This window comes from Excalfactoria chinensis, chromosome 13, assembly GCF_039878825.1.
Source record: "Excalfactoria chinensis isolate bCotChi1 chromosome 13, bCotChi1.hap2, whole genome shotgun sequence".
Taxonomy (NCBI): domain Eukaryota; kingdom Metazoa; phylum Chordata; class Aves; order Galliformes; family Phasianidae; genus Excalfactoria; species Excalfactoria chinensis.
Window position 1 is genome coordinate 189,129 of NC_092837.1, and position 24,852 is coordinate 213,980.

At 41.0% G+C, this 24,852-nt stretch overlaps 1 protein-coding gene across 1 annotated transcript in view; it reads right to left on the minus strand.

Annotated features, from left to right (window-relative positions):
- Positions 1-7,555: 7,555 nt before the first annotated feature.
- The window catches only part of KDM3B (lysine demethylase 3B), a 53,013-nt gene continuing 35,716 nt past the window's right edge, over positions 7,556-24,852 (minus strand). The window contains exons 16-24 of the mRNA XM_072347889.1: positions 24,074-24,340; positions 18,402-18,573; positions 15,250-15,340; positions 15,013-15,143; positions 12,421-12,540; positions 11,795-11,934; positions 11,268-11,444; positions 10,597-10,731; positions 7,556-8,898 (exon numbers count right to left, since the gene is read on the minus strand). Coding sequence (XP_072203990.1) covers positions 8,818-8,898; positions 10,597-10,731; positions 11,268-11,444; positions 11,795-11,934; positions 12,421-12,540; positions 15,013-15,143; positions 15,250-15,340; positions 18,402-18,573; positions 24,074-24,340 — 1,314 coding nt within the window. The 3' untranslated portion in view covers positions 7,556-8,817. The remainder of the gene's footprint in view (positions 8,899-10,596; positions 10,732-11,267; positions 11,445-11,794; positions 11,935-12,420; positions 12,541-15,012; positions 15,144-15,249; positions 15,341-18,401; positions 18,574-24,073; positions 24,341-24,852) is intronic.

Below are 24,852 nucleotides of genomic sequence, written 5' to 3' on the forward strand. Positions count from 1 at the left end.
CCTATCAGCTGACAACAGCTCTGGTACCTGAATAACATGTTCACATCTGGGTGAGCAGAAGATGCTGACAGAACAGGGAAAATTTGGAGACATCTTGGGTACAATGTATGAAGAGAATGCAGCATGGGTAAGCAGCAGACAAAGGAAGCATGCCTCAGTGTTTCACACAGTTCAATGCGTCAAGGAACACTCTGAACATTTGCAGCATATTACAAATAGTGACATAAACAACAAAATGCAAATATCAATATTAGTAAAGCAGTAAAGCAAGCGGACTTATGAATGTCTTAAGTGGGAGCTCACTGTTACGTGGCAAACTGAGCTGTAGAACAAGTCTAGCAGAAGCACTGTAAGAAAGCAGCATACAGTTAGCAACAAGAAGCTCCATTTCTTTCAGAAGAATTGTAGACTTTAAGACCCTAGAAGTCCGCAGCTGGGCCAATTACCGAAATAACACCAAGAGGGTGAGCGGTAAAATGGCGATTTCTTAAAGCAAACACACACTTATATAACCTATGCCCTTCGTGTACGCCTCTCTTGTACGCGTCATCGATCCTTCCAGAAATTAGGGAGGGCCTGTCGCGTGACAGCCCGATATCCCCGTATTTCGCCTAATACAACATCTCCCCCTCCCCATGCTAAGAAAACTTAACCCGTTACAATACGCAACACTACAGATTCCTAACAAACCCTTAACTAAATCTTAACAAACTCTCTATAATATAATTAGTAGCATAAGGCACAACCATGTTATGAAAACACCACCACAACTGTGTGGAGCAAGTGATTGAATAGTCCTCTTCTTGTCAGGAACCTTTCGAGAAGCAATTCTCATCCGCGATGTTTTCCATCCCTCTTCATTCTTCTTACGCCTGATGTATCTTCTCTGTATGGTGAACATCCCTCAAAGTCTTTCTGTCCATATCCTCGATAGCGTCCATCAGCTCATCAGCACACGGCAGCATGCACCTTCATTGCATTAATGCGTACTCGATATGTAGTGACTAGGTAACTAGAATCTCAACCTATAGGATAAGAAGATCACACCTTAAGAGATAAGTGAAGTTGCAACCACAGATTAAGCGTGAATCTACTGTTGGCTGAGACCCAACAATTCCACACTGAATCCCAAAGGTCCCTGCACTTGTTGTTCGAGCGATACTTATCACTGAGACCAACAGGAGCAGAACAACCTCAGGTACCAGATTCCCCATCGACTGCTCCTGTAAAGGAAGAACTCTTATCCCACTTCCCATAGTCAGTAAAGCGAGAAATGAAGCAGGACCCATTGTGAGTCCTAACGTGGCTGGGCAAACCAACCACAGCAACAGCGATTGTCCAATGGTATCGGACTGCAGTCGAGCCAGACCTGACATGCTGAGTGGCCATAATGACAGTAGAGGAGGTACTCACAGCAATAACCCACCATTGGCAGGGAGACAAGCAAGGCTCCCAGGTGACATCCATTTGCCAGATCTGCAGCGATCCCAGGCCAATGACAGGTGTGCTGGTAACTTTATCTGCTGTTGCATTACCTGTGGCAAAAAGGCTTGGCACCCCAGAGTGATCACACACACGTAAGGGTGCAACAGGAGCTGTGCGGAAGACCAAGGCCTCTTCCAGAGTTCCAGCAGCCTCTGTACTTGAGAGACCTTCCTGGCCCATCCGGGCCAACTGCTTGACTGCAAAGATGGAATCTGCAACAATGTTAGAGGGTATCATTCGCCAGAGGTGCACTGCAGCTGTTGCAGCCATCACCTCAAGCATCTGCACGCTGACCTTTCTGTTTGTGAAGACAGCAGCCTGCCAACTACTGTTGGAATCCTGCCAAACCATCGCCCTGAGACTAAGAGTCTCATGCTGCACAAGCGATCCTTCCATGCAGCTCTGTACGATCTTTTGCCAAACTGCAGGCCTTTCGTTAGACCGATTTTTGAGTTCTTCTGCATCGGATCCCTTTAGCTGACCATACAAGGGTTTCCTCAATCCTGAAGGCATTCCCAAAGCACTCCGAACCCACTGGAGGGTTCCTACCATATTCTGCACATCCCATAGTGTCTTTACATGTGGTTGAATATCAAGACCTACCAGCTGCATTATCTCAGGACTAAACTTATATCCCAAGCACTCTGCTCTAATCCTCCCCTGCATGCCTATACCATGCACAGGGTGAAAGGAATCATCCTGCTCAGCTGCCAACACTCTCCCAAGCTCTGTCATCCACCCTTCTTTCCAGAGTGTGTATTGCACCCACTTGAGAATCACGCATGCGAGGCTTTCAGTGTCATGAGAGAGCACAGGGCCATGCACCGTCAAAGTTTCCGCTGTGTTTAAAGCTAGAGGCAAACGAAACTCTCGGCAGCAGCCAGCAGCCCGATGCCGGAAGGCGGAGCGGCTCCGCGCCGGCGAATCGAGCCCCGGTCCCCTGCATGACAGGCAGGCAGCAGGAGCCACAGCGAGCGAACAACTTGCAGCTGCGGGCCCTGTCGGTCCCCTTTGGACCTGGCTGCTCCCCCCCCCGGGATAGCACCACGTTTGCGCTCCCCCCGGGTCTGGAACATGCCTACTTCTCCAACCACTTGAATTAACCGCGCGCCCGCACTCCCCGCCCCCCAATGACAAAGGAGAGGGGTCGAGAGGGGATGCGGTCGACTGGAATTCGCCATCTCCCTGTGGGGGTGCAGCCAGCACCCTTAAAGCAACAGCTGACTGCAACTTTTTTCCCTCTCCGGGAGGTGCAGCTAGCACTGGAGCAGCGACTGGCTGTAATACTTGCTCTCCCTGATCCAATCTCTCAGCTGCTTTTCCCGGCTGGTCCCGGTCAAGTACAAGCCCAAGCGACAAACACGCTTCAACAAGCTTCCCCTCCATCCTGGAGGCTTTAAGAGAACCCAAAATCAGACCCCAGGTCGCAAAACTCTCACTAGTCAGTGGGGTGCTTTTCTGATGGTCTAACACATACTTAATAATTTGCCCTGGGGTGGTCAAAGTCCCAGGCGCCGCTCTAATTATCTGTTGAATCTCCGGAAGCGATCTCTGCTTGAGGCAATCTATCACGACCAAGGACTGAACGTCCTCGGGCAGGTCAGACCCCTCAACAGCACGAAGCAAACGATTTGCAAAATCAGAGAATGACTCAGAGGGCTCCTGTTTGATGTCAGTCCATGGGAGCACAGGCTCTGCGACCTTAGCCACTGTCCGCAGGGCTGTGAGGGCTGCAGTTGTAAGCGCAGCCAGCTCCCCTGCTCTAAGCGTCCTTGCCTGGCCATCAGGAGATCCCACCATACCTTCTGCTAAACCCAGAAGGCGAGGGAGAGTGGTCCAGGTGACTCTAGCCCCTCGGCCCTCACCTTCACGTTCATTGGCTGGGTGGTCAGCATTGCGATTCGCCTCTGCCACCACAACCTGAAGCAATCTATTCCATTCATCATACCACAGAGTATACTGCACGGGTTCAAGAATGACCCGCATCAGATTGGTCACATCATACGGTAAAAGACTTGAGGCCATAAGAGCCTCAGCAGCCGACATAGTCACCGGAGAACGCAGACCCTTGTTCTTAACTAATTCAGCAAGGCGAGTAATCGCCTTGGTATCCAGAGGGGTCCACGCTGAACCCTCCTGCTTTACAACTATCGGAAGGGCAAACGTTGTTGTTGCCGGGTCGGCTGCCTGGAGATCTTCTGTCGCCCGAGCCCAATCAGTGAGTGTGGGCGGGCTCACGAGGGGGGGTGCTGTGGGGCCACATCCCCCCTGGGCGGGCTCTTGGGCTGCCCGCTTCAGATCACCACACCCACAGCCATGCTCACTATCTTGTGGGGCGGAGTGATCCACCCCCTTTTGGGAGGGAACACTTTGGCAGGCAGAACCTGACGGTGGGGAGGTACCGCCCACCCGCTGCCCGCTGTTATCAGCTCCATTACTGACATCACCACATTCCTCAGGGGGCCGTCCTCCCCCTTCGTCCCTAAAAGGTTTCAAGGAAGGATATAGGTTCCGAGCAGGATAAGGAGGTGGGGGCTGGGTGTCGTCCTGGTCAGAGCGGTCTTGCGCAACTTCCTTCTGGATTGTTCTCGAAGGTGAAGCATTGGGTGGAGACGAGGAGGTCGGCGCCATCTTGGCCCCTTCCGAACCTGCAGAAGAGACAAGATTCCCCCCCGCCTCCAACCCCAATAGCTCCCTAGCGCGCTGGATTGCGAGTTTCTCCTCCCGAGCCGCTTTCAACGCCTCTAAGATAAATCCCCAGACCTTGAATTCCGACACCCTACGGATGGCTAGCGTTCGCTGAGATAACGCGGTCGTAATTCTATCCCAGTTGTCAGGGTTATATAAATCAGAGGGGGATACTAATAGTCCTTCTTTCTCCAGCAGCAAGAGGACTGCTGTAACCTCCTTCTTAGAAGGAGTCTGTTTTCCACAGTGAAGTTTACAGGCATGAAGAATTACCTTAATAACGGCTTCCATGTCGCCCCGGCCCACGTCTCCGGCCGCCCCCGGGCGCTTCCCAGACAGATCCTGGGGATTCTGAGCGCTCTCTGTCTCTCCCCCGACGAAGAATCTTGGCCACGATCTCTCCGTCCCGGGCTTCTACCACCCGCGGCAAAGGAAAATGAACCGCCGCCCGTGGTAGGATCCTTGCCGTTATGCTAACAGCTGCCCCCGTCTCTTCTAGGTCTTCTAAGTCTCCTTATCAGTCTACACTGTTATAAATCGCAGCTTATCACGTCGGTGGGTCACCATTTGTAGACTTTAAGACCCTAGAAGTCCGCAGCTGGGCCAATTACCGAAATAACACCAAGAGGGTGAGCGGTAAAATGGCGATTTCTTAAAGCAAACACACACTTATATAACCTATGCCCTTCGTGTACGCCTCTCTTGTACGCGTCATCGATCCTTCCAGAAATTAGGGAGGGCCTGTCGCGTGACAGCCCGATATCCCCGTATTTCGCCTAATACAACAAAGAATGATAAATTAATCCATTAACTTACCTTCTCACAAGGAGAAACTGTTGGTACTGAAAGGCTATTTTTTGTAACAAAATCTAGCTGCAAGTCAAACGTAAAAAACAGTATGATTTATTGCAGTAGTATTTTATTAAGTTACTACTTATATAGTATCATGTTGTATAACCAAGACTGGAATACTTATCTAAGGGAGGAAGAAAAACTGTTTTCAAATTCAGGCTGTTTTTCTACCAGAAATACTACTGCTAGAGCAACTTGTGACAAATGTGTTCTACAAATGGTTAAAATAGGTTATTATTGGCCATTATGGCCCAAACAACCAGGCAAGGAAATAAAATCCTCCCTGAGTTGAGAAACCTGAGCAAAGCTACATTTAGACCAATGCCAGGTCAGGTGTGGAGATTCTGCCAAACAGAAGTTCATGCAGAAGCTGCTGTAATTAAGAGAAATAGCAACTACTCAGCGTCATGAACACAAGAGTAGCTTTGGATGAAACCTGCAGAACAACTGAGAGTCTTAGTAAGAAACTCCTGGTGAAAGTGTGCAGCTGGTTTCCAAAAGTTGAGAGATGGGATCTTAAGAGGCACTGCTACTTAAGGAGAAAAAGAAGCTGTGGGCTGATTTCAGGCTGTGAGATGCAACTGGGGAGAATGACCACAAACGGTTCTATGCAATTCCAGACAGACATGGGATATCAGGGAAAATGCTGAGGGTGCCAATAAGATGTGGTTGCTCACTGTAACCAAAGACTCTAAGATGCACTGTTCACAAGTGCTTTCACAGTGTGCTCCACTCGCATGTAATGTAGCTCCAGACACATTTTCCACCTAAGCAATACTACAATGATACACTAGATGGCTGAGCAAGTCACTTGTGTGTATTATACATTTGAACCATTACTTCTTAACTGAAAATGTGAGAAAAAGGGGGAAGTCCTATACGCACTGGAGTAATACATTTTAAAGAACATTTGTGCCCAATAACTTCTTTCACTGTATTTTTATTGCAGGTAAATCCAAATTACTGTATGACACCCAACTTTTCCACTGCAGTTCTGATTCCGCAGCCTCGGGTTCTAGAATAGATTACCTCAGCACCTAGCTGAGGATTAGCAAATGGGTCACAGCCATCAACATTTTAGTTGCTTTTTTTCCATATTTATTTTGCCTCAGGATACAGTTTATAAACAGTGATGTTATTAAGTCTTGTAAAGTTAACCTTTGCAGATTGTTACATTTTTTAATCAACATCAAATCAGGGAGCTGTTGAGTTAATAAGAAGAGATATCTTCAGACTGGAGATATATATACTTTTTAATCTGAGACCAAAAGAGATGCGTACATCCATGTAACATTTTGAAGACTGTGAAACAGCGAAATGACAGCACTGAGCATGCCCCTGTGTGGCTGAACACACATCAAACCTTCTGCACTGTGTATGCATTCTAAATTCACTTGGGCAGGTAAGTAGCTGTAAAAGCTTGAATCCCTGCTTCCATTTGATTGAAGTATCACAGGATTCTGGCTAAAAGACAGGCAGAGTGTAAAGTCAATATTAAAAACGTTGCCTGCCCACCATCTTATGCAGCTGCATTCTGAAACAGAAAGTCAGCATGTATGTCATGACTGCAGCAAACTACCACATGCAACCAAAATGTTTATTTCAGCCTTGGCTCAAAAATGTCTCCTTATATTTGCTTATGATTCCACGTTTCACAGATGCGGCTTCTAAGAAAGATCATAAACAGAAAACCCTGTGATAAAACTGCTGTTTGCACATCCTAAAACAACTTCATAATCACTTCAGTTTGCTAGTTTTGCTCTCTATATGAAGCAGTTATGGGAGAGCACAAAATCACTGAATGGCTTAGTTTGGAAGGGACCTTAAAAACCATCTAACTTCGACTCCAGGCAGACTTGACAATCACCAGATCAAGCTGCCCAGGATCCCATCCAACCTGGCCTTGAATATGCCTCCAGAGATGGAGCATCCACAACTCCTCTGCACAAACTGTTCCAGCACCTCATCACCCTGTCAGTTAAAAATGTATTCCCAACATCTAACCCTCTTTTAGTTAAAAGCCATTCCCCCTTGTCCTGTCATTACCATACAGTACTAAAAGTCATTCTTCCTCCTGCTTGCAAGCTCCCTTCAAGTACCAGAAGCCCTTTGATGATTTGTGTGAGTCCTCTGGACTCGCTTCAACAGATCTGCATCCTTCCTGTATTGGGGGGTCCCAGGCTTGGACACAGTATTCCAGATGGGGCCTCACCAGGGCAGAACAGAGGGGGACAATCCAAATCCCAAACTGGTATGAAGACAAGAGGCAGGGAGCACTGCACAACAGATGAGATTTACGATGAAACAGATTCTCTTCCCAAACTACCTCTGAGAAAAAAAAGAATCTGCAGGTAGCCTGGTAAGCTCCCATCCAGTATTTGGGGCTCCAGACATAAAAATACCCCAGCCTTCAAGTCAGACACGTGGCAAGAAGTTATCAGGCAGTTTACAGTACTCAGAGGCAGAAGCTGAGGTAACTTCACAGCATGAATACCAGTGTCCAAGTCTGAAAGAAACTGCCCAGACTGTTACAGTAAATGACTTTTATTTAAAAAAATGAAATAACCGTGAACATATTAACAGGCCTGCAGGTGGCACTACAGTACAGCTGGATATAAGGTAGATATATTTCCCCACGTACCCAGACAATGAAATCCATTGCATCAACGCTGACATTAGTAAAATCTGAATACGGTTCTATCAAGCAGGAACATTTTACTTAAAATAGTTCTGGATAAAGTTGATACCTGAAGGATAACTTTTCCTTCACTTTTGGAAAGGATAAATGTTTTCAGCTAGCACTGATATTGGAAAAACTATTGCCTGTAGTTACCAGTGCGGGTAGAGATGTACAACATCTCTACATGAGAACAGAGTTCCAACTCCTTTTTACTTCTCATTCTGTGGAAGCAGCAGGGAGACAGAAGAAGATGAGTGAGGAATATGGGTAAGGAAGGTGGCTTGTCAATTTCTATTCACTCTCCTTTGGCTGTTTTTGTGCTATTTTGGACTGCTTTCTAAAAATCGCTTCTTGATTTTATTAAAAGGAAGACTAAATGTAATATGCCTTTCCTTGAAAATCCAAGAACAGTTGTGGTACTTCAAAAATACTAAAAATATCTACTTTCATGAAATATTAACTGTTTAACTACAAACCTAGTTTTTCACTAAATACACAATTCTCCTGTTTCTGGAATCTCCTGGGAGAAAAAAAAACAAAAAAAATGTGGGTTCTCCCTTTAGTTCTGCAACTCTACAGTGTATAGGGAAATGGCTGCAAGAAGGGGAGTGCAGAGAATAGCTCTGTCTGTTTCCTTGGCCTGTATCTCACATGGGAAATTTACTTAAATTTCTTCAGTTGGGCTACTGTTACTCACACTCTTTCAGCAGCTACCAGCTAAGTTTGCAGTAGGATGACCCACCTCCAGCAAACTTTGCTACCTTCAGAGACTAACTAGGCATGAGGAAAAACATCCACACTCTTTTCACCACTTCTGACCATAATATGTAGGAACACCAAGTGGTTTCCATGTTCTTCCAATTTGCAAAAGGCCACAAGAAAAGGACATGGCACCTTTCATTAGAATCTGAAATTCCACATGTAGAAGTGCAACCTTCCATTAGACCTTCAGTGTTGAGGCAGCGTAGAAAACAGTAGCTGAAGAGTGTATAATACGAACCACACCAGCTCTCAGTGTGAAGCCTCTACTCCTGCAGAGGCAGACAGGTGTAGTACCTGTATATACTGTGAGTAAAAGGCTTACTTCACAGGGTGCTTGGACTTAGCAGTTCCTATGATCTAGCTAGTTTGGATTCATGAGCTTTCAGTGTGCCAACAGCATCTTTCACTGCATGGTAGATAATGTTCTTCACCTGTAAGTAGGAGAAAAAAAAAAAATAATCAACTTCTCCACACTAACAAGGAGACAACTCCGGTAGCTGAATTTGTGATTAGTTAGCAAGTATACATTAAGTATACTACGACTGCTTCAGGATATCAACAGCACAAAATTCAAACTGTCCTTGCAGAAATATTTCAGAGACCCGCACTGATTTATTTATGGGACTTTTGGTCAGCAACTCATTTACCTATGTGACAATAAATCATATGGTTAAACTCTGTCTAAATTAAGAAAATGCAACAAATTATCCTCTTGTTTTTGCATGGAGCCTGGAGAATCTTTTAATTTGTGCATTTCCCAGAAGGTCAAACAGGATCAGAGGTGAAAAATCCACTAGTGCCCGGAGCATTCTGTTCCACATTTAGCTATCTAAAGCTATATCTTATTTCTTACTTTTCTGATTTACATTTACCTGAATTTAGTTTCTAACTACTGAACAGAACTGCTTCATCTCTAAATGAGTAGCTTAACTTTGCTTGCTCTACTATTTCCAAAGCACTACTATGTGCAAAACACCACCAGTGACGTACCTAGGATCTCACAGTATTTTGTATTGGATATGTGACAGTTTAAGGACTTACTCTAGTTATTCTGTCTCATATATCTATAAAATATAAACACATAGAAACAAGTTATGAAAAATGCATGTAGCGCTATATGAAAACTGATTACAAACTAATTACAAAGATGTAAAACCAATCCATTTACAGGAACACTTCCATGTGTGTATAACTACAGCTGAACAGTGTTAGAAGTTGGATTCTTCAAAAACAGAGCTGAGTTATCTGCTCTACTTAAAGAACCTATGCCAAAAAAAAACAACAAAAAAACTCTACAGCAAATCTTCACTGAACTCTTTGAGAGAATTAACACACAAGTTCTGATGTTAATTGGTGAAAATCCTGGGAGAATGTCTGGCTCAATACCAAGTATTCATTTTCCCAAGAATGGTCATTTGGCAGATCTTCACCTCCCTTTCACTCTACATGCATGAGATTATAAATAAACAAATATGCTGACAACATTCACAAACAACGCAGATAATTAGAAGCATACATCGGTGAATTCAAGAAAGGTTTCTTTACAGTCTTCTACGTTTTCAAGGCAGTAAGTTCTACAGTGTACTTCTTCTGTTCATTGAGTATAATATTTTGTGCAGAATTACTGGTTTAAGGAGTTGCATTTCTTTAAAGTTGAAGCACATTCCACTTTCCTTTTCAGGACTGATCTAAATAAGTAATTCTTCACTTCCAAAGCAAGTTTTAGGCAATACAGAAACAAATACAAGTTTCCTCAGTGAAATAAACATTTCTTCAAAACACAGAATTGTCATCTTCCTTTTTTTTTTTAGTGAGGACTTGTTTCCTGCTCAGTGTCACCATTATTCAGGATTCATCCAGTTCGCGCCTAAAACTGACACGTGCACTAGTCTAATAGTGGGAAGTGTTCTGGAAGGTCAGAAGTTAATTTTTGTTTCTATAATACTGTGGACATGGATATACTAATTACTTTTTGAAATATTTACCGAATAAGAACCTCCAAAGTTGCGCAAAGTTGTTTTTGGTTTACTTTCCCCCCCCCCCCAAATCATTAGTCACAAGTTTCAAATGCCAAACAAACTTGGTGAAACACAGGATATATTTAACGACTGTCATCCTAAAATGGTTACCTGTAGTTTATCCTCATGGTTTGTATGAGTATTAGACAGGTGCCTGAACTCCTGGGTCAGACGGAAGCAGTGCTTCACATGTTCTGGAGATACAAAATCTTCTGCCACTTTAATACAACTGTACAAATTATGAACCTAGAGCAAGCCACACAGAATTAGTAAAAAACCAAACCAGAACACCTACAAACACAAATTAAGTTCTTCTGCACTGACTCATGAGAAAAATGAACTAACCTATTTTTCTTTCATACAGAACTGTATGTCTAACACTGACAACACAGCAAAAGACCTGACATCCCAACTGTCCTATTATCCTCTCTCATGTATTACTATATACTATTGTTTCCTAAAGTCATTCTCTTCTAATCTCCACAGTTTTTCAGAATTCTGTTCCCCAGGCTGAAGATTTACAACACAAACGTTTTCCAACAATTCATCCTAAGTACTTTTTCCTTAATTCTATCACACTACTGTAAATGTAATTCAGGTATTTCCACTGTTTTTACTAAGGTTACAATGAAGATTCAATTCATATAGTTCCTGTAAGAACCGCACAAGCCCAGAAAAACCTTTATGTCAGCAATGATAACTACATTATTTGGAAGTCCAAGTTCTACTGTGCTTCAAATTCAATTATATCTGTCAGCATGTCCTACAGTTAACATTATTACCTGATGGGGAGCACCTGCGGGAATGAACACAGCATCTCCTAGGAACTGCACTATTGCCCAGCCTTGTACACCGTACTCATCATACAGTCTCTTACGTAAGATCTGGTCCAAGTACCAACTTTGGTCATGAATAGGGTCATGATCCGGGGGATTTTCTTGGCCTTGTTCTTCTCCAACCTAGGGCAAAGATACAAACAGCAAAAAAACATCATGACATAGCACTTTTATACTGTTAGCTCATAAAAAGCTCGGTGCCAAAAAACACAACACAACCTTAGGCTATTTTAAAATGGGACACTACTGGCAACAAGTTCTTTTAGTTCTTACTTAGTGAGATGTGTGATAGCATGAAGACCCTAGACTAAACTAAAGTCCTGAGAAAAAATAAACTACTTACTTACACTCTCAAAGACAGCATTAGAATGTCTTTGCACTTGATGTCAATAATGATTTGTAACATTTGGCTGGTATAATTAAGCTTATCAAGAAATCCTTGAAGGCTCAAGCCTCCTTTGTCAGAAACACACCTTCCGGAGAAGTTCTCGTATCTTTTCAGCATCCTTGGCAGCATAGATATGCCACAACGCTCCAGGTTTTTCCCTTCCTTCATGGATTCGCTGCTTTGTTACGTCATCAGCATCACCCTCGTCAATTGTTTTCAAAACTTCTGCAAGAGGAGCCCACATGAAAGCAGTATTACGATGAAGCTTCTGATTTCTCACACACGGAACAGGAAGCAGCCTTTTAAAACACTAAATTGCAGCAGTTGCAGCATGGTGAATTGTAGAGTACAACAAGTGCCTCAGGTTTTATCTTGACAAAATTCAAAAAAGCATGCACACTGACAGTTAATCAGAAGCCTCAGCCAATTAATTCAAATCAAACTAGCTACAAGTAATAAAATATAAGGAGAAAGAATAATTCTTCTCCTACTTTATAGAGGCAAGTCTACCTAATTTCTAACAAAATTCTGCTCCTTCCACAGCCAGGAACCAATTCAAGGGTACTGCACTTTTAAATATGCACTACAGACACATCAAACTGCCTTGCATATCTGGATAATGTCTCTCTGTTATGAAAAGCTTAAGCAATAAAATAGTCTTTCTCAACAACATAATTGATTGGACAGAAAGCAGCTTTGCCCAAACATTACCATCATCATGAGTCCCTTCCCCAATGGGAATTCCAACATACACCATGACATTCACAGCATCAGACACATCCAAATGCAGATTTGTTGTACCAACTCGTCTGTCTTCTGCAGTGATTAAACCTATAAGAGTGTGTAAAATAAAATCAAATTCTATTTGATCTCCGAAAAATTTACCTTCTTAAAAAAATCTTTAATGACTGCTACATTAATGCATCAATAAAAGCAGGAACCAATGTCAAAGAATAGCTCTGATAATTTTCATATCATACACGGAGCTAGTGAAAAAAACAAAACAAAACAAAACAGTGATAATTAGTATTGCTATTTTTTACAGGAAATAGTATAGTTCACCCCATCAAAAGAAAAATATTTCAAAAATAAAGCTTGAATCTATAAAGTAACAATTTCATATAAATGACCCTTAGAGAAGCAATCTATGGTAGGGAACTTTGCACTTACAATACAAAGGTAGTACACAACCTCAGGCACTGTTTTCCTTAGCTCATAGACTAATACAGACTTCCATCAATTAATTAATTTATCATATTTAGCTGTAAAATCCGCATGATCCATTAAGTTCACAGTAGTTACTGCCCAATTAATTATTAACATCACAGATAACAACCAAGTAAAGACAAACATATACAGACTCTCAAGTACTTAAACCTTAATGCACTGGATGATCTCACAACTCTGAAATGGCTATGACTGATGCATAGAAGGAGATCTCGAATGCTTACTGCTTAATTCTTTCACTTTCTCATGTAAGACATTGTCTTCCTCTGATCCTTAAATAGCATTCTCTACTTTTAACACTTCCTCTAACAAGTAACAAAGGAAAGAAATCTAAGAGATTACAAAAACTGCAAACACTAACAGATGCATGACCACTAGACTACCACTACATTTCAGGACCACCATCACCATAATCTCTTTCCTATTTAAAATATAACTTTTTTGGAACAGGATTTCAACTTGCTGTAAAGTACTTATCAGAAACAACCACAGCTAATTTAGACAGTTTGTAACGCTGTAAAATTGTGCTTTAAGAAAGCACAATTGAAATAAAAATATACATAAACAACACAAAAACCAGTCAGTTAATTACTGACCTTAAGTAAGAGCCCTTACAGCCCCCAGGCTCCCCAAACCCCTGGTGTTTTGCTAGATATAGCAGGTAATTCTTTCCTTAAATACTTTCTACTTGTCTAAATCACAAAAAATGTGCTGGGAAATATATCATCAATAGCAAGTCTTATGTTAAACATTTTTAGGTATCTACTTACAAAATTTGTGAAAATTTAAGGGTGTTATACACACAAAACCTGTTGAACAGAACAGGAATTCTTCATGGTTAGCTTCTATAAATGTGTACTTTTATTTAGGTAACTGATTTCATTCACAGTTTTCTTATCTCAATGCTTGAAAATACTAAGCACATAAAAGCCTCTACCTCACAACTTTTCTCCACCACACATTCAATAAGCAAAGCCAAATATTTATGATTGTGACATATTTAATAAACTAGATAAGCGACTCTCATTCACCACGGACAAAAGTGCTGTTCTTATTCCTAGTTTCACCCTTCGTTTTATAATGGAGCTATAAAGTCAAAAGGATAAACAAAAATCACCTCTGAACACATACCTAGCTGATTTTCTTATTATTTGAAAATAAACAGAATGTCATGCTTTCTTTGTTTGGACCAAGATCTGTATCTTTAAGGAAGATCAAATACTGGAGAGTTACATTCCATACTAAGAAATACCATCAGCATTCCCTCTGCAAACTCTTATGTATTGGAAAAGAAAACTTGACATTTCAGATAAATTTAACAAAATGTACTGTTAGCAACCAGCAGCACACAAAAACAAGTTAACTGTCACTGATTACTTTGCTTCTTGATGCACTGTTGTTTGTGTATTTTTTTTTTTACTAAATAAGCTCTTCAACAGAGCCTACTCTATTCAGCTTATGTGTCAAGTAATACACAAATCAAAACACTGGACACTTTTCAATATTAAAAAAACCTGCCCATGTTCATCATACCTCCTCATTTGTTCTTTCTTCTGAATCCCTTACTTGTAACTACAGTGATGTCATGTTGATGTACAAAAAAATTATACAAATTTCACCTCAAATGCTTTCTCAGAAATTCTTACAGAAATTGCTTACAGTTTAAGGTTAATCCATACCTGGTTACTGAGTTACAAATCTTATTTTTAGACACAACAGTTCCAGTCAGCTCCAAGACAGTCCTGCTGCAAGCCAAAGCTGAGCCCATTTAGCCACTGGCTTATTTTAACTGTATCAGCTAGTCTCAAAAAACATATGAACTTTTCATTGAACCATGCCTCAGTATTATTCTTATTACAGGTATTGAATAATAACTGTAAATTAACTTATCACACATGAATTGCTTGAAAACTACCATGCAAAAAAGGGTACATATGAGACGGAGAGAACTAGCATTGGTATTGATTGTGGGACCAACCCAAAAACACAAGTGTGACCTAGGATAAGTTCTTAGTTTTGATAATGCCTCTTCCTTCCATGAAGTCATTAAAAATCTGCAGACCTATTCTCACGTACCATAGGCATTGTACATTTTGGGACCTAAGTCAGGACGGACAAAGTAGCTTGGCAGCCTAGAAGCCAAATTTAATCTGCCATCTCTCTTCGTATATTCAGGGAGAGGAAGATTTTCCATCAAGTCCTCAAACCTAGAGAGCAAAAAGAAAACAAAAGTGTATTTTCCTCAGTTCTATGACCAACGTATCTCTAGTGTCTATAGCACTCCTGTAGGCACTGATGTTAAGATTTACGTACCTTGTAGGCATCATATCTCTGAAGTCCTCCCCTGGCGGCCAATCCTTTAATTTTAGTACCATTGGCTGACCATCCTCTGACCTGAGCCTCTCTGCAAGAAAAAAAAAATAAGATTTACTCACGTTATATACTTCACCACAACCCATTACCTTCTTTAAGCTACATGTGGGGGGTGGGGGTGGGGGTGTCCCCTTTATCAAGAACTCCTACAATGCACAGCTAAATCAGTCCTGATTTTTTTGGGAAGCTCTCAAATGTTATTGTAATATGATCAAATAGCAGTTTAGCAATTAGACAGCTTATACCACTGTCTGCTGCAAAGTCTCACAGACCTTGCACAACTGCTAAGTTTTTATTCAACTCTGAAAACAAGCATTTCCAGATTATTCTGCCTTACTACTTTCAGTGAAGTCTAAAAGAGTTTTATTCCCCATTTCAAGAGAGTGTTTTCTATAAAATTAAAACTATTGGCTAATTATCTGAATGAATCCTAACTTATGTATAAAGTACAAACCACGATACATCATACGCCAAAAGCTAAATGGCAGATGGTTACTAAAGAGGACAGCCTACAGCTTCAACACCAACTGCTATTCTGGCTCAGAATGGCTATAGAAATACCTGGAAGCATGTACACACAACAACTCCAAAGACTAAGCATAACAAGTAGAGAGAAATGGAGTTCACTCTTCTAACAGATTTGACAACTCTGCAAGAAACCATCAAACGGAAAACAGGAAAGACTGCAGCTTGCCACCTGCATATATCTTTTCCCCAGAAAATAACATTCTTCACCACTTTCTACCACAGCAATGACTGTCAGCAAAAATGCAGCTAGCTTCATTCAGACTGTGGAACCTAACAGAGCTGCTGAGAGCACCAATGGAGAAAATACATAGAAGAAACTAGAACTTAGAAACCTGTGAATCACTTCTGCATTAGAAATCAACAGGCTACAGAAGACAGCTCTACTTTGCAATGTGAAATAAAAAGAAGTTATTTAAATTAAAAGGAATGAAGAGTTGAAGGTATCATAGTATCATAGTATTGTGCAAGTTGGAAGGGACCTTAGAGATCATCGAGTCCAACTCCCGGGATTCGAACCCTCTGTGTAGCAGAGCGGCACTTCTACCCCCTGCTCCACAGGAGGGGATTCGAACCCGGGCCCCCTGGTGTTGCAAACGGGAATTCTACCGCTGCGCCACCGGAGGCACACAGGTACATTAAACAAAAGGTCTGATGTAAACAGAGCAAACCTTGATGAGCTAGGCATTTCAGAAATGGACTGTAAAGTGGACTGAAAAGCTCAGGAACTTAAATTTAAAGATGTTTCAGAACTTGTATTCAAGATTGTGAACTCATCAAGGACCTTTTATCCAAAGCAGTACAAGAAACTTATAGGAAGGTTACTCATAAATGACAGAAGGTAAAGCTACTTAGAGAGAAGAGCTTAAAAGAACTGACTAAGCCACAAAAATCCAGAGAACTGGCAAAGAAAGACAGGTCTGAGAGCAATCTAAACAATTAAAACTGCCAGAAGTCCACTTTGAACTCACAGATGTTAAAAGTAAGCAGCACAAGATTAAGTCTAAAACTAACTTAATTAAAGTATCATACACCATAATTTAGAGACCATCTCAATACCACCTCCAAATCAAGAGGCTGCTCTGTAACTCTTCAATAAGTAAGTGACTATCTGGTAAAAACATAAAAATAAAAATAAAAAAAATCCACAAATTTGAGAAAGCAAAAATTTATTTAAAGAAATCAGAATCTTTATATAATTCCCAAACAATTTTCACATGACTTTGTGAAATCTTGGGACTAGCATAAAATAATACTTTAATTTAGAGATTGCACATAGCTGAAAAAACACTACACAAAATGTATTTTAAATACATTTGCAAAATTGATAATGTTTTCCATCCTGGAATCTGAATGTTTCTCAAACAAAGAGCAGTAAGGGCACTGTCTAAAAGGAATTAAATAGCTGATTTTGCTGAAAGGGGCATAATTGGAGACAAATCACATATAACATTTCTCAAGAATAACCTGACTCACAAATTCATTATTTTTATGAATGGCCCCTGCAAAAAAGCATTCATGAAGTTTGCCAATTACAGTTAATGCAGAAAAAGACCACACTTATATCCTCCTAGATGGTTTATTTCTGAGTAAAAATAGAAACAGTATGAAAATTAACAGTACAAAACACAATATCGTGTACTTGGAATGACATAAATACATGTCAAAGCCTGGGATTTCTTTGACTAAACATGATTATTGATGTGAATATTGTTGATTTAAAAATCTGTCATCTTAGTTGATATTGAACAAACATTCACCCCATTAAATTGTGCAGTAGTTCACCATTTTTCTTATGTGCACATAGCAATAAACACAGAATCCATTTTATAGACAACACTTCCAAAAAATCAGCAACACTGCAATGAACTGTCAAAAATGTACAATCTTAACATTTGTGAATGTAAGAGCATTCTGTTGGAAGTGTGTACAATCCAAAACAGTGCTCCCTGATTTTCAGTATCTTCTTAATTTGACCAGCACAAAACAGATCAGTTTAATCCCCAGTAATTTAAACTGGTTAACTTGCACATCCACACTTGACAGAAGGGTTTCTCAAAGCAGATCTCAAGCATTAGCAATGAGTTTTCAGACAAAGTATGCATACAGCATTGCTATTCATTATTCATACAAAAATATAAAATATATCTGCTATAGAATTACTTTGTAACTTCCAATTTATTTACTGGAGGTTCCCTTCAGTTTTACATTAAATGGTGATGCTGGAAGGAGAGCAAGGAAAACCAAATTACTTAGCATCTTGATAATAACAATGGATTTCTCTCAGTAAAGTTCAAAAAATAGATTCCCCTTAAATGAATCATCTTTTGACACCTCAAAATAACGCACCAAAGTTTTCTTCAGTAGTCTGGCTTTCATCTTCCCCAATAGAATTCTTTCTACGGTGCGCAACAGTTAAGGAGAAATGGCTTCTTTGGATGATACTGATAACTCACAGGACATTTTTTTTCTTATTTTGAGAAAAAATATTGAAAAAGGAGAAGTTGAAGACAGGAATATGTACTTCTCAGTTGAACTAGAACTAATCAGCTGTAAGTATTACTTACTAGATATTATTTCAAAGCCATCCCAGAAGTCACGCACTTTCACGTCTGAAATTATGGCACAGTTCCTGCAGTTCACCAAATCTACATCTTGGTCTCCAAATTCCAGGCTGAAAGCTTCTGGTTTCCAAAGCTCTGACTTCAACTTCTTATGGACACCAGATACCAGCACGGGCTGAGAATACAAAGATGCATGCTTACTCCATCATAACCAAATTTCTTTACACATGCAGCCAAAATTTAAGACCTCTGGCTACTTTACACAAAAGACATGATAAACCTATTTTCATTCACTTCTGTTTTTTGTGCATCAAACATATAGCCAGAATCAAAGAAAACTTGCCTTATAAGTTATATCTTATATAACTTTACAGTTATCACTTATAAGCAATTGCCTTATAAGTGATACTGCATTAGGCAAGTGCTTGGGGGTTTATGGGTCAAGGTTTTGGTAGCTGGGCCAGCTCCATGAGATGAGTTTCAGTCAACTTCAAGACAGACCCACCATGGACCCATTACTGATGCTGGTACCATTCCTTTGATAACATGTTTAAGAAAGCACGCAAAGCAGCAGTTCTAAGAGAGAGGGGGAAGGAAAAACTTTGAAGGAAACTACACTGCAGACCATCAAGGTCAGTGAAGGAGGATGAGGTCCTTCAGGTGCTGGATCAGAGATTCCCACGCAGCAAATGGAAAGGACCATCTGTGATTGCAAGCTGTCCTCCAACAGCCTATGGACAGCCAATGCCAGAGTGGATCTCCACACTGTACCTGTACCTTGTTTAAAAGCTCATGATGAAGCAGGTAGATCTAACCTAAGGGAAGCAATAGCCTATGGAGAGTCCAGGCAGCAGAAGGCTCCTGGTGGGAAATGCAGCCTCGTGGAGAGATCACAGGAGCAGGCTTTCTGGCAGGACTTGTAAATGTGGGGGACACACAATGGAGCAGCCTACTCCTTAAAGATTGCATCCCATGGAAAAGACCATGGTGGAGAAATTTATGAACATCTGCATTTTGTGGGAGGGACCACACACTGGAGCAAGGGAAAAGCGCAAGGAGAAAGGAACAGCGCAGTAACTGTTATGATTGCAATCCCATTTCCTATAGCTCCACATCACTCAGTGGGGGAAAGGTGGCAGGAGTGGAGAAAGGTGGAAAAGAAGGGAATGAAGGAGTGAAAGTCAGACTGGGAAGTCGAAAGAGTGAGTGCAGTTAATGTATTTCATTTGCTTTTTGTTTGTTAATAAATTAATTTTGCACAAGTTACATCCATTTTTGTCAATAACTGATAAGTGATCTCCCTGTATTTATCTTGACTCACAGGCTTCTCTGTATTCCTTTCTCCTCCTGTTCCATTGCGGGAGTGAGAGCAGCAAAGTGGGAGTCTGGCAACCCAAGTTCAATCTCTGTAGAACTGTATCTCCCCAGTATCCTCCTTTTTAAGCAAAAATGTAACTACACTAGAAACCACATTTGTATTAAAACACACACATTTTCATATTCCAGTATGTTTGTTTGGTTTTTTTTTAATTATTTCCCTCATTTTTATATACAATTATGGTTCATCATTAACTCTTTAATACAAAACCAAGGAACGGAAAAGTGGCTATCTACAATAAAGAGGTACACCAGGCAATCCTCCCCAACACTGGCCAGAGACTTGTAAGTTTATGATGACTTGAGTCTCTACTACCTTTTAACTTCTGTGATCTCAAGAGAGTTAAGACTCTGAGAGAAGGAAAACAAAAAAAAAAGCAAAAAAACCTTCATGTTTAGCCACTGCTAACTGTTCAAATGACAATTCACTTGTCTGTATAAGCTTGAATCAGCTTCAAACTGTGCCTTATATATTAGCAATGATTTAAAGGTGAATCTCTGTTTTATTTGCATGAATAAAGAGCTCCGTACAATTCCGAGGAGAACATCTTAGTATTATCAGAGGTATATGCAAAGAAAACTGGAGAAGGTAGACAGTGATAGAACTAGAGGCAATGGTTTCAAGCTGCGCCTGGGGAGATTCAGGCTGGACATTAGGAAATATTACTTCTCAGAAAGGGTAGTCAGGCACTGGAATGCACTGCTCAGGGAGGTGGTGGAGTCACCAACCATGGGGGTGTTCAAGAAATGTTTGGATGTTGTGTTGAGGGATATGATTTAGCTGAGAAGTATTGGTAATGGTTGGACTGGATGATCTTTTAGGTTTTTTCCAACCTTGATAATTCTGTGATTCTGAAATAAGTGATTTTGAAAATACATCGTTTAAAAAACACTCCAGTTACTATCTCTGCTTCACCTGGATTTGTCTGCAAAGGCCTACAAGATCCATCCTGTTCACATTACCTCACACTGCTTGCTTGCCTACCCAGTCAGCTAATTCCTTTGCGGACTGCTTGTCATCCTCTCCCTGCATTGTTGTTCAGTAGTTTGTAGCTCTCCTAATCAGGGTCATCAGCCTGTTCGCAAAGGTGTTTTTATCCCACCTAGACTGATCTTATCACTCCCAAGCAATCACTGATGCTCAAAAATTTTCCTACAACAACACTCCAAGACTCTGCTGCCAAAACCTGATGCACAAACAACAGCTGACATGGAGCCCAATCTCTCTTTGAGACCTCTGGCCTCACTCACAAGACTGAGAAAACCAGCTGCCCCCTGTGTCTTAGACCACTACTTCCAGAGCCATATAATAACTCTTGATACTGTCTGTCCAAGTTTCCTCCCCAGCAGAATCGTATGCGCCAATACAGAAGAGCAGTAGGTGGTAAATGTCTGAGGGCCAGATAAGATTGGGCAGTCTTTCCACCATGTTACAAACACACACCTCTGACAAGCAGCAAAGCTTTCTAAGATGACAGAGGAGATGCACTGATCCCAAGGTTAACTACATTCTGATCTCAATAGAAATTTTAACTTTAAAGTAATGGAAACCCATTAATCATATTCTACAACAAAAAGAAAAACAAAAAAAGAAAAAGAAAAAAAAGGTTAAGGATGAGGGAAAAAAATACATTAAAAAAAAAATCACAGTACCTTTAGCAGGATGGGTAGGCACTCCTGCCAGGTGGACTTTAAGCTGCCAGATAAGTTATTCTTCTTCAGGCCAGGTAAGTAACATCACATTTTGTTGCCTGCTGTATTCACTTGACCAACTGAATGTTAACAATATCAAAAATGTACTACAAACCTAGCAGAACCCTTTCAGCTACTAAACAGAGAATTTCCCATGCAAGAAAGAGAATGCTGTCCCTCTAGTGAATAATGCAGCTAGAGTTGCAAGATAAAAACAAACAAAAAAACAGTACAGACTTGTTTGCCAGACATCTACCCTCAGAAAGTAGGAAGAAAACAAATGAAAACCTCCAACAGCAACCTAAATTTTAAGTATCACAAAAAGGTGAGAAATCCTAGCTCAAAAAGTCAAAAAACAACAGGTTTCTATCAGATAAAAATCATGTAACGGTATTCCTAAACAAGCAATAACCACATACAGGATAGCAAAATGCTCTTGGAGAACAGCTCCAGAAAGAAATAATCCTATGGCCTCTCAGCAAAATCTGGGTTATGTAAAAATTTAAGTCAAGAATTTTACTTATTAACCTCCTTCAATCTACACGAGGGGGAAGGTGGAAGGTGATTTTTCAGGGGTAAAAATCATGCTGACTTCAAAGGTGCAACTGGACCGTATATGGGAATTCAGCTGATAGAGAAATGTGATACAGTAGAGTGTGCTGAGAGAATCTCTGCTTGAACAAATTCTGTTTGCAACAGCCTAGCCAAGACAGCAGCACCTAGGAATGAAAGTTCCAGAAAGCTTGCTGTCTGCAGCAGTAAACGCAAGTGAGTGTAACATCATTGGAGAACCCTTGAACCAGCAAGGAGTTCAACTTGGTTGTTGCTATGTCATCTGAATGATAAAATCATGTAAAAACATTCCTACCATACCCTGGGAAAAAGGCTAAAAACAGAGGCTTACTAAGTGTACATAAATATGACATGATCAGAGCCTCAAAATCAACACTGTCTTGGAAGGTGACGCACACTGCAAGCTACACCTCTGACAGAAAATTCAGTAATTTCATGACTAGATTCTGTAAGTCTCAAGATTCATTAAGCATCTCACAGCCACATGCTGCACCTTGTGCCTAGTGACTAGCTAGCCTCATCTGCAGAGGTACTAATGAGCAAGTCTTTTGTCCAATTACTCAGGATCTTCCTCCAAGTGAGAATATTATTTGCTGACAAAGAAGACTGAAAAAATTATGAGCATTCTGACCAGAAATTTAAGAGCTCTTAGCCAAGACAAATGACTGACACCGCAGCAGTGTCAAAGACTGAACTGAAATCCTTCAAAAATCAAAAGAGAGATCAGGTTAAAGAAGAGATCCCTGTGTCCTGTGAATGAGGAGGATAAGAAAACTGCTACAGTTTGAGGGAAAGCTGTCAATACCAGCTGTAGTCTACATTTCTAGACAGACAACAGAAGCACAGTGACCTTAAGCATCTATTAGAGAGCTGTCTATGGGAGTCAGCAACAGGAACAGCAGATCTGTAGTTGGCAGTGCTACATCCCTGCAGATTTCATGGGTATCTGATAGTTATGCTTGTGTCAAAGGGATGCAAAGAACATCAAGTTTCACGTGACATGCTAAAGTTAACTGAAAAGCACTCTTCCACTGGCAGGAGCAGATCCTGAGCTACAAAGCAGCTCAGAGTACTCCGCCATTACAGCTCAGTAGCATGCATGGCTTGTGAACAATCCAAAATAAGGCACAACAGTGCCAAGAATGTTAGCATAATAACAATAGTACTGCTAGCAACAAGGACTTCACCAGAATAGAACATGAGGGACATATCTGCCTAGCATGGATGGTCTTAGTTCTGAGTAGTCAGTGAAGGTAACAGTAGCAGAGGTAGTTGAAGAATCCAAATGCTAAGAACATATATGTTGAACACTGATGGACATCAGATTCTGTCATGTTTATTGGTACACTTCCTCTGCAGCAGCAGATGCGCATCAATTTCTTAAGCTTTAGCTTGTCAGATTAGGCCAATCTTAATGGCTCCGGAGAAGTTTAAGAGCTGTAGCACTACAAACTGGGATTTGAAGAGATGGCTATACTGAAAGCAGGTCTAAGGTCCTGCTCACTTGATTGCAGATCTAACTCATCGCTGACCACTAAGACAATCCAACTGAGAGCTCAATGCATGAAATGACGAGCCCAAAACAACACTCAGGTTCATATAAGTTGCAGGTTCAGGATAAGATACTGCCAGCAACCCACCACAAAATTTTAGCAGAAGTTACTTTATGGAACACTGGTACTCTTGTACATGCTGCAGCTGGAAGGAATGGACCTTTCCTTGAGACTAAAAAAGCATCAAGTATCAGGTAGATGCTAGGATGAAAGCAGGAATCATAATGGATTCACTAATGGGCTATGGCAGAGCAGATATAGCACAAATCACACAGTAAGCACATGCATCTGAGTCAGTACAGCATGGAATGGACAGGACCACTGCATCCCCTGTTTACATTACTACAGCTGAAATCTTTGCTCATTACATGCACCCAAGAGCAATGGTCCAAAGTTTGAATGGACACAATAAACAAGGTGCAGGTTAAACTGTCAGAACACTTTCAAGCAATAATGGGTTTGCAATATGTAATCACCCACCTGGCCTTGTTTCCAGCACTCCCTGAAGATCTTCCAGTTGTTTTTGTTACTAGGATCATGAAGGCAAAGGAGTCTACCATCACACAGCCAAGAGTGTGAAGTATGTGGATCCAGCACATTCAAGCCCATTACCATTTCTTTCACATCTCTTTGTGTGTCAGCTAAATTACTAGCACGTTTCGCAGCATCAGATGTCTTTTTATTTTCCACCACAGAAGCAATTATATGGTCCAAGAAGTTAGGCAGACTGGCTTTACCCTTGGCCCCCTAGAAGATGTAAAACCAGATGTAAGTTTAGCTTTGCAACAGTGTACACACTAACACACAGCAGCTCTGACTCAGCTTTTAGTCATTAACACTTTGCTACCAAAAAACCACGCAGAAGTAATAAAATCAGCAGAGACAGGCATGTATCCAGTAAGAACAAAACCAGATATCTTGTTTTATTATGGTGAAATTTAATTAAGAGCTGCTCTAGGCTACCTAGAAAAATATTACAGAAAACAGTTATGAGAGAAAAATTCAGTAGACCTAGCCTCTGCTACTTTAATGCTACGGATAGATCATACTGTTCATACTCACAAGGTTTTCCCTTTTTGGGGGTGCAGTCTTGCAGTGTTTTCAAAAATGGAGAATATAAGCGAGCTTTTATAGGGAAGTAGATCATCAATTAAACAATTTAAAGGCTATACTTAATTTACTTTCTTGGTCTCTCAGAAGGAACAGCTTCTCCACAGCTATTGCAAACCAAATTGCAAACTAACAATTAGCATCAAAAT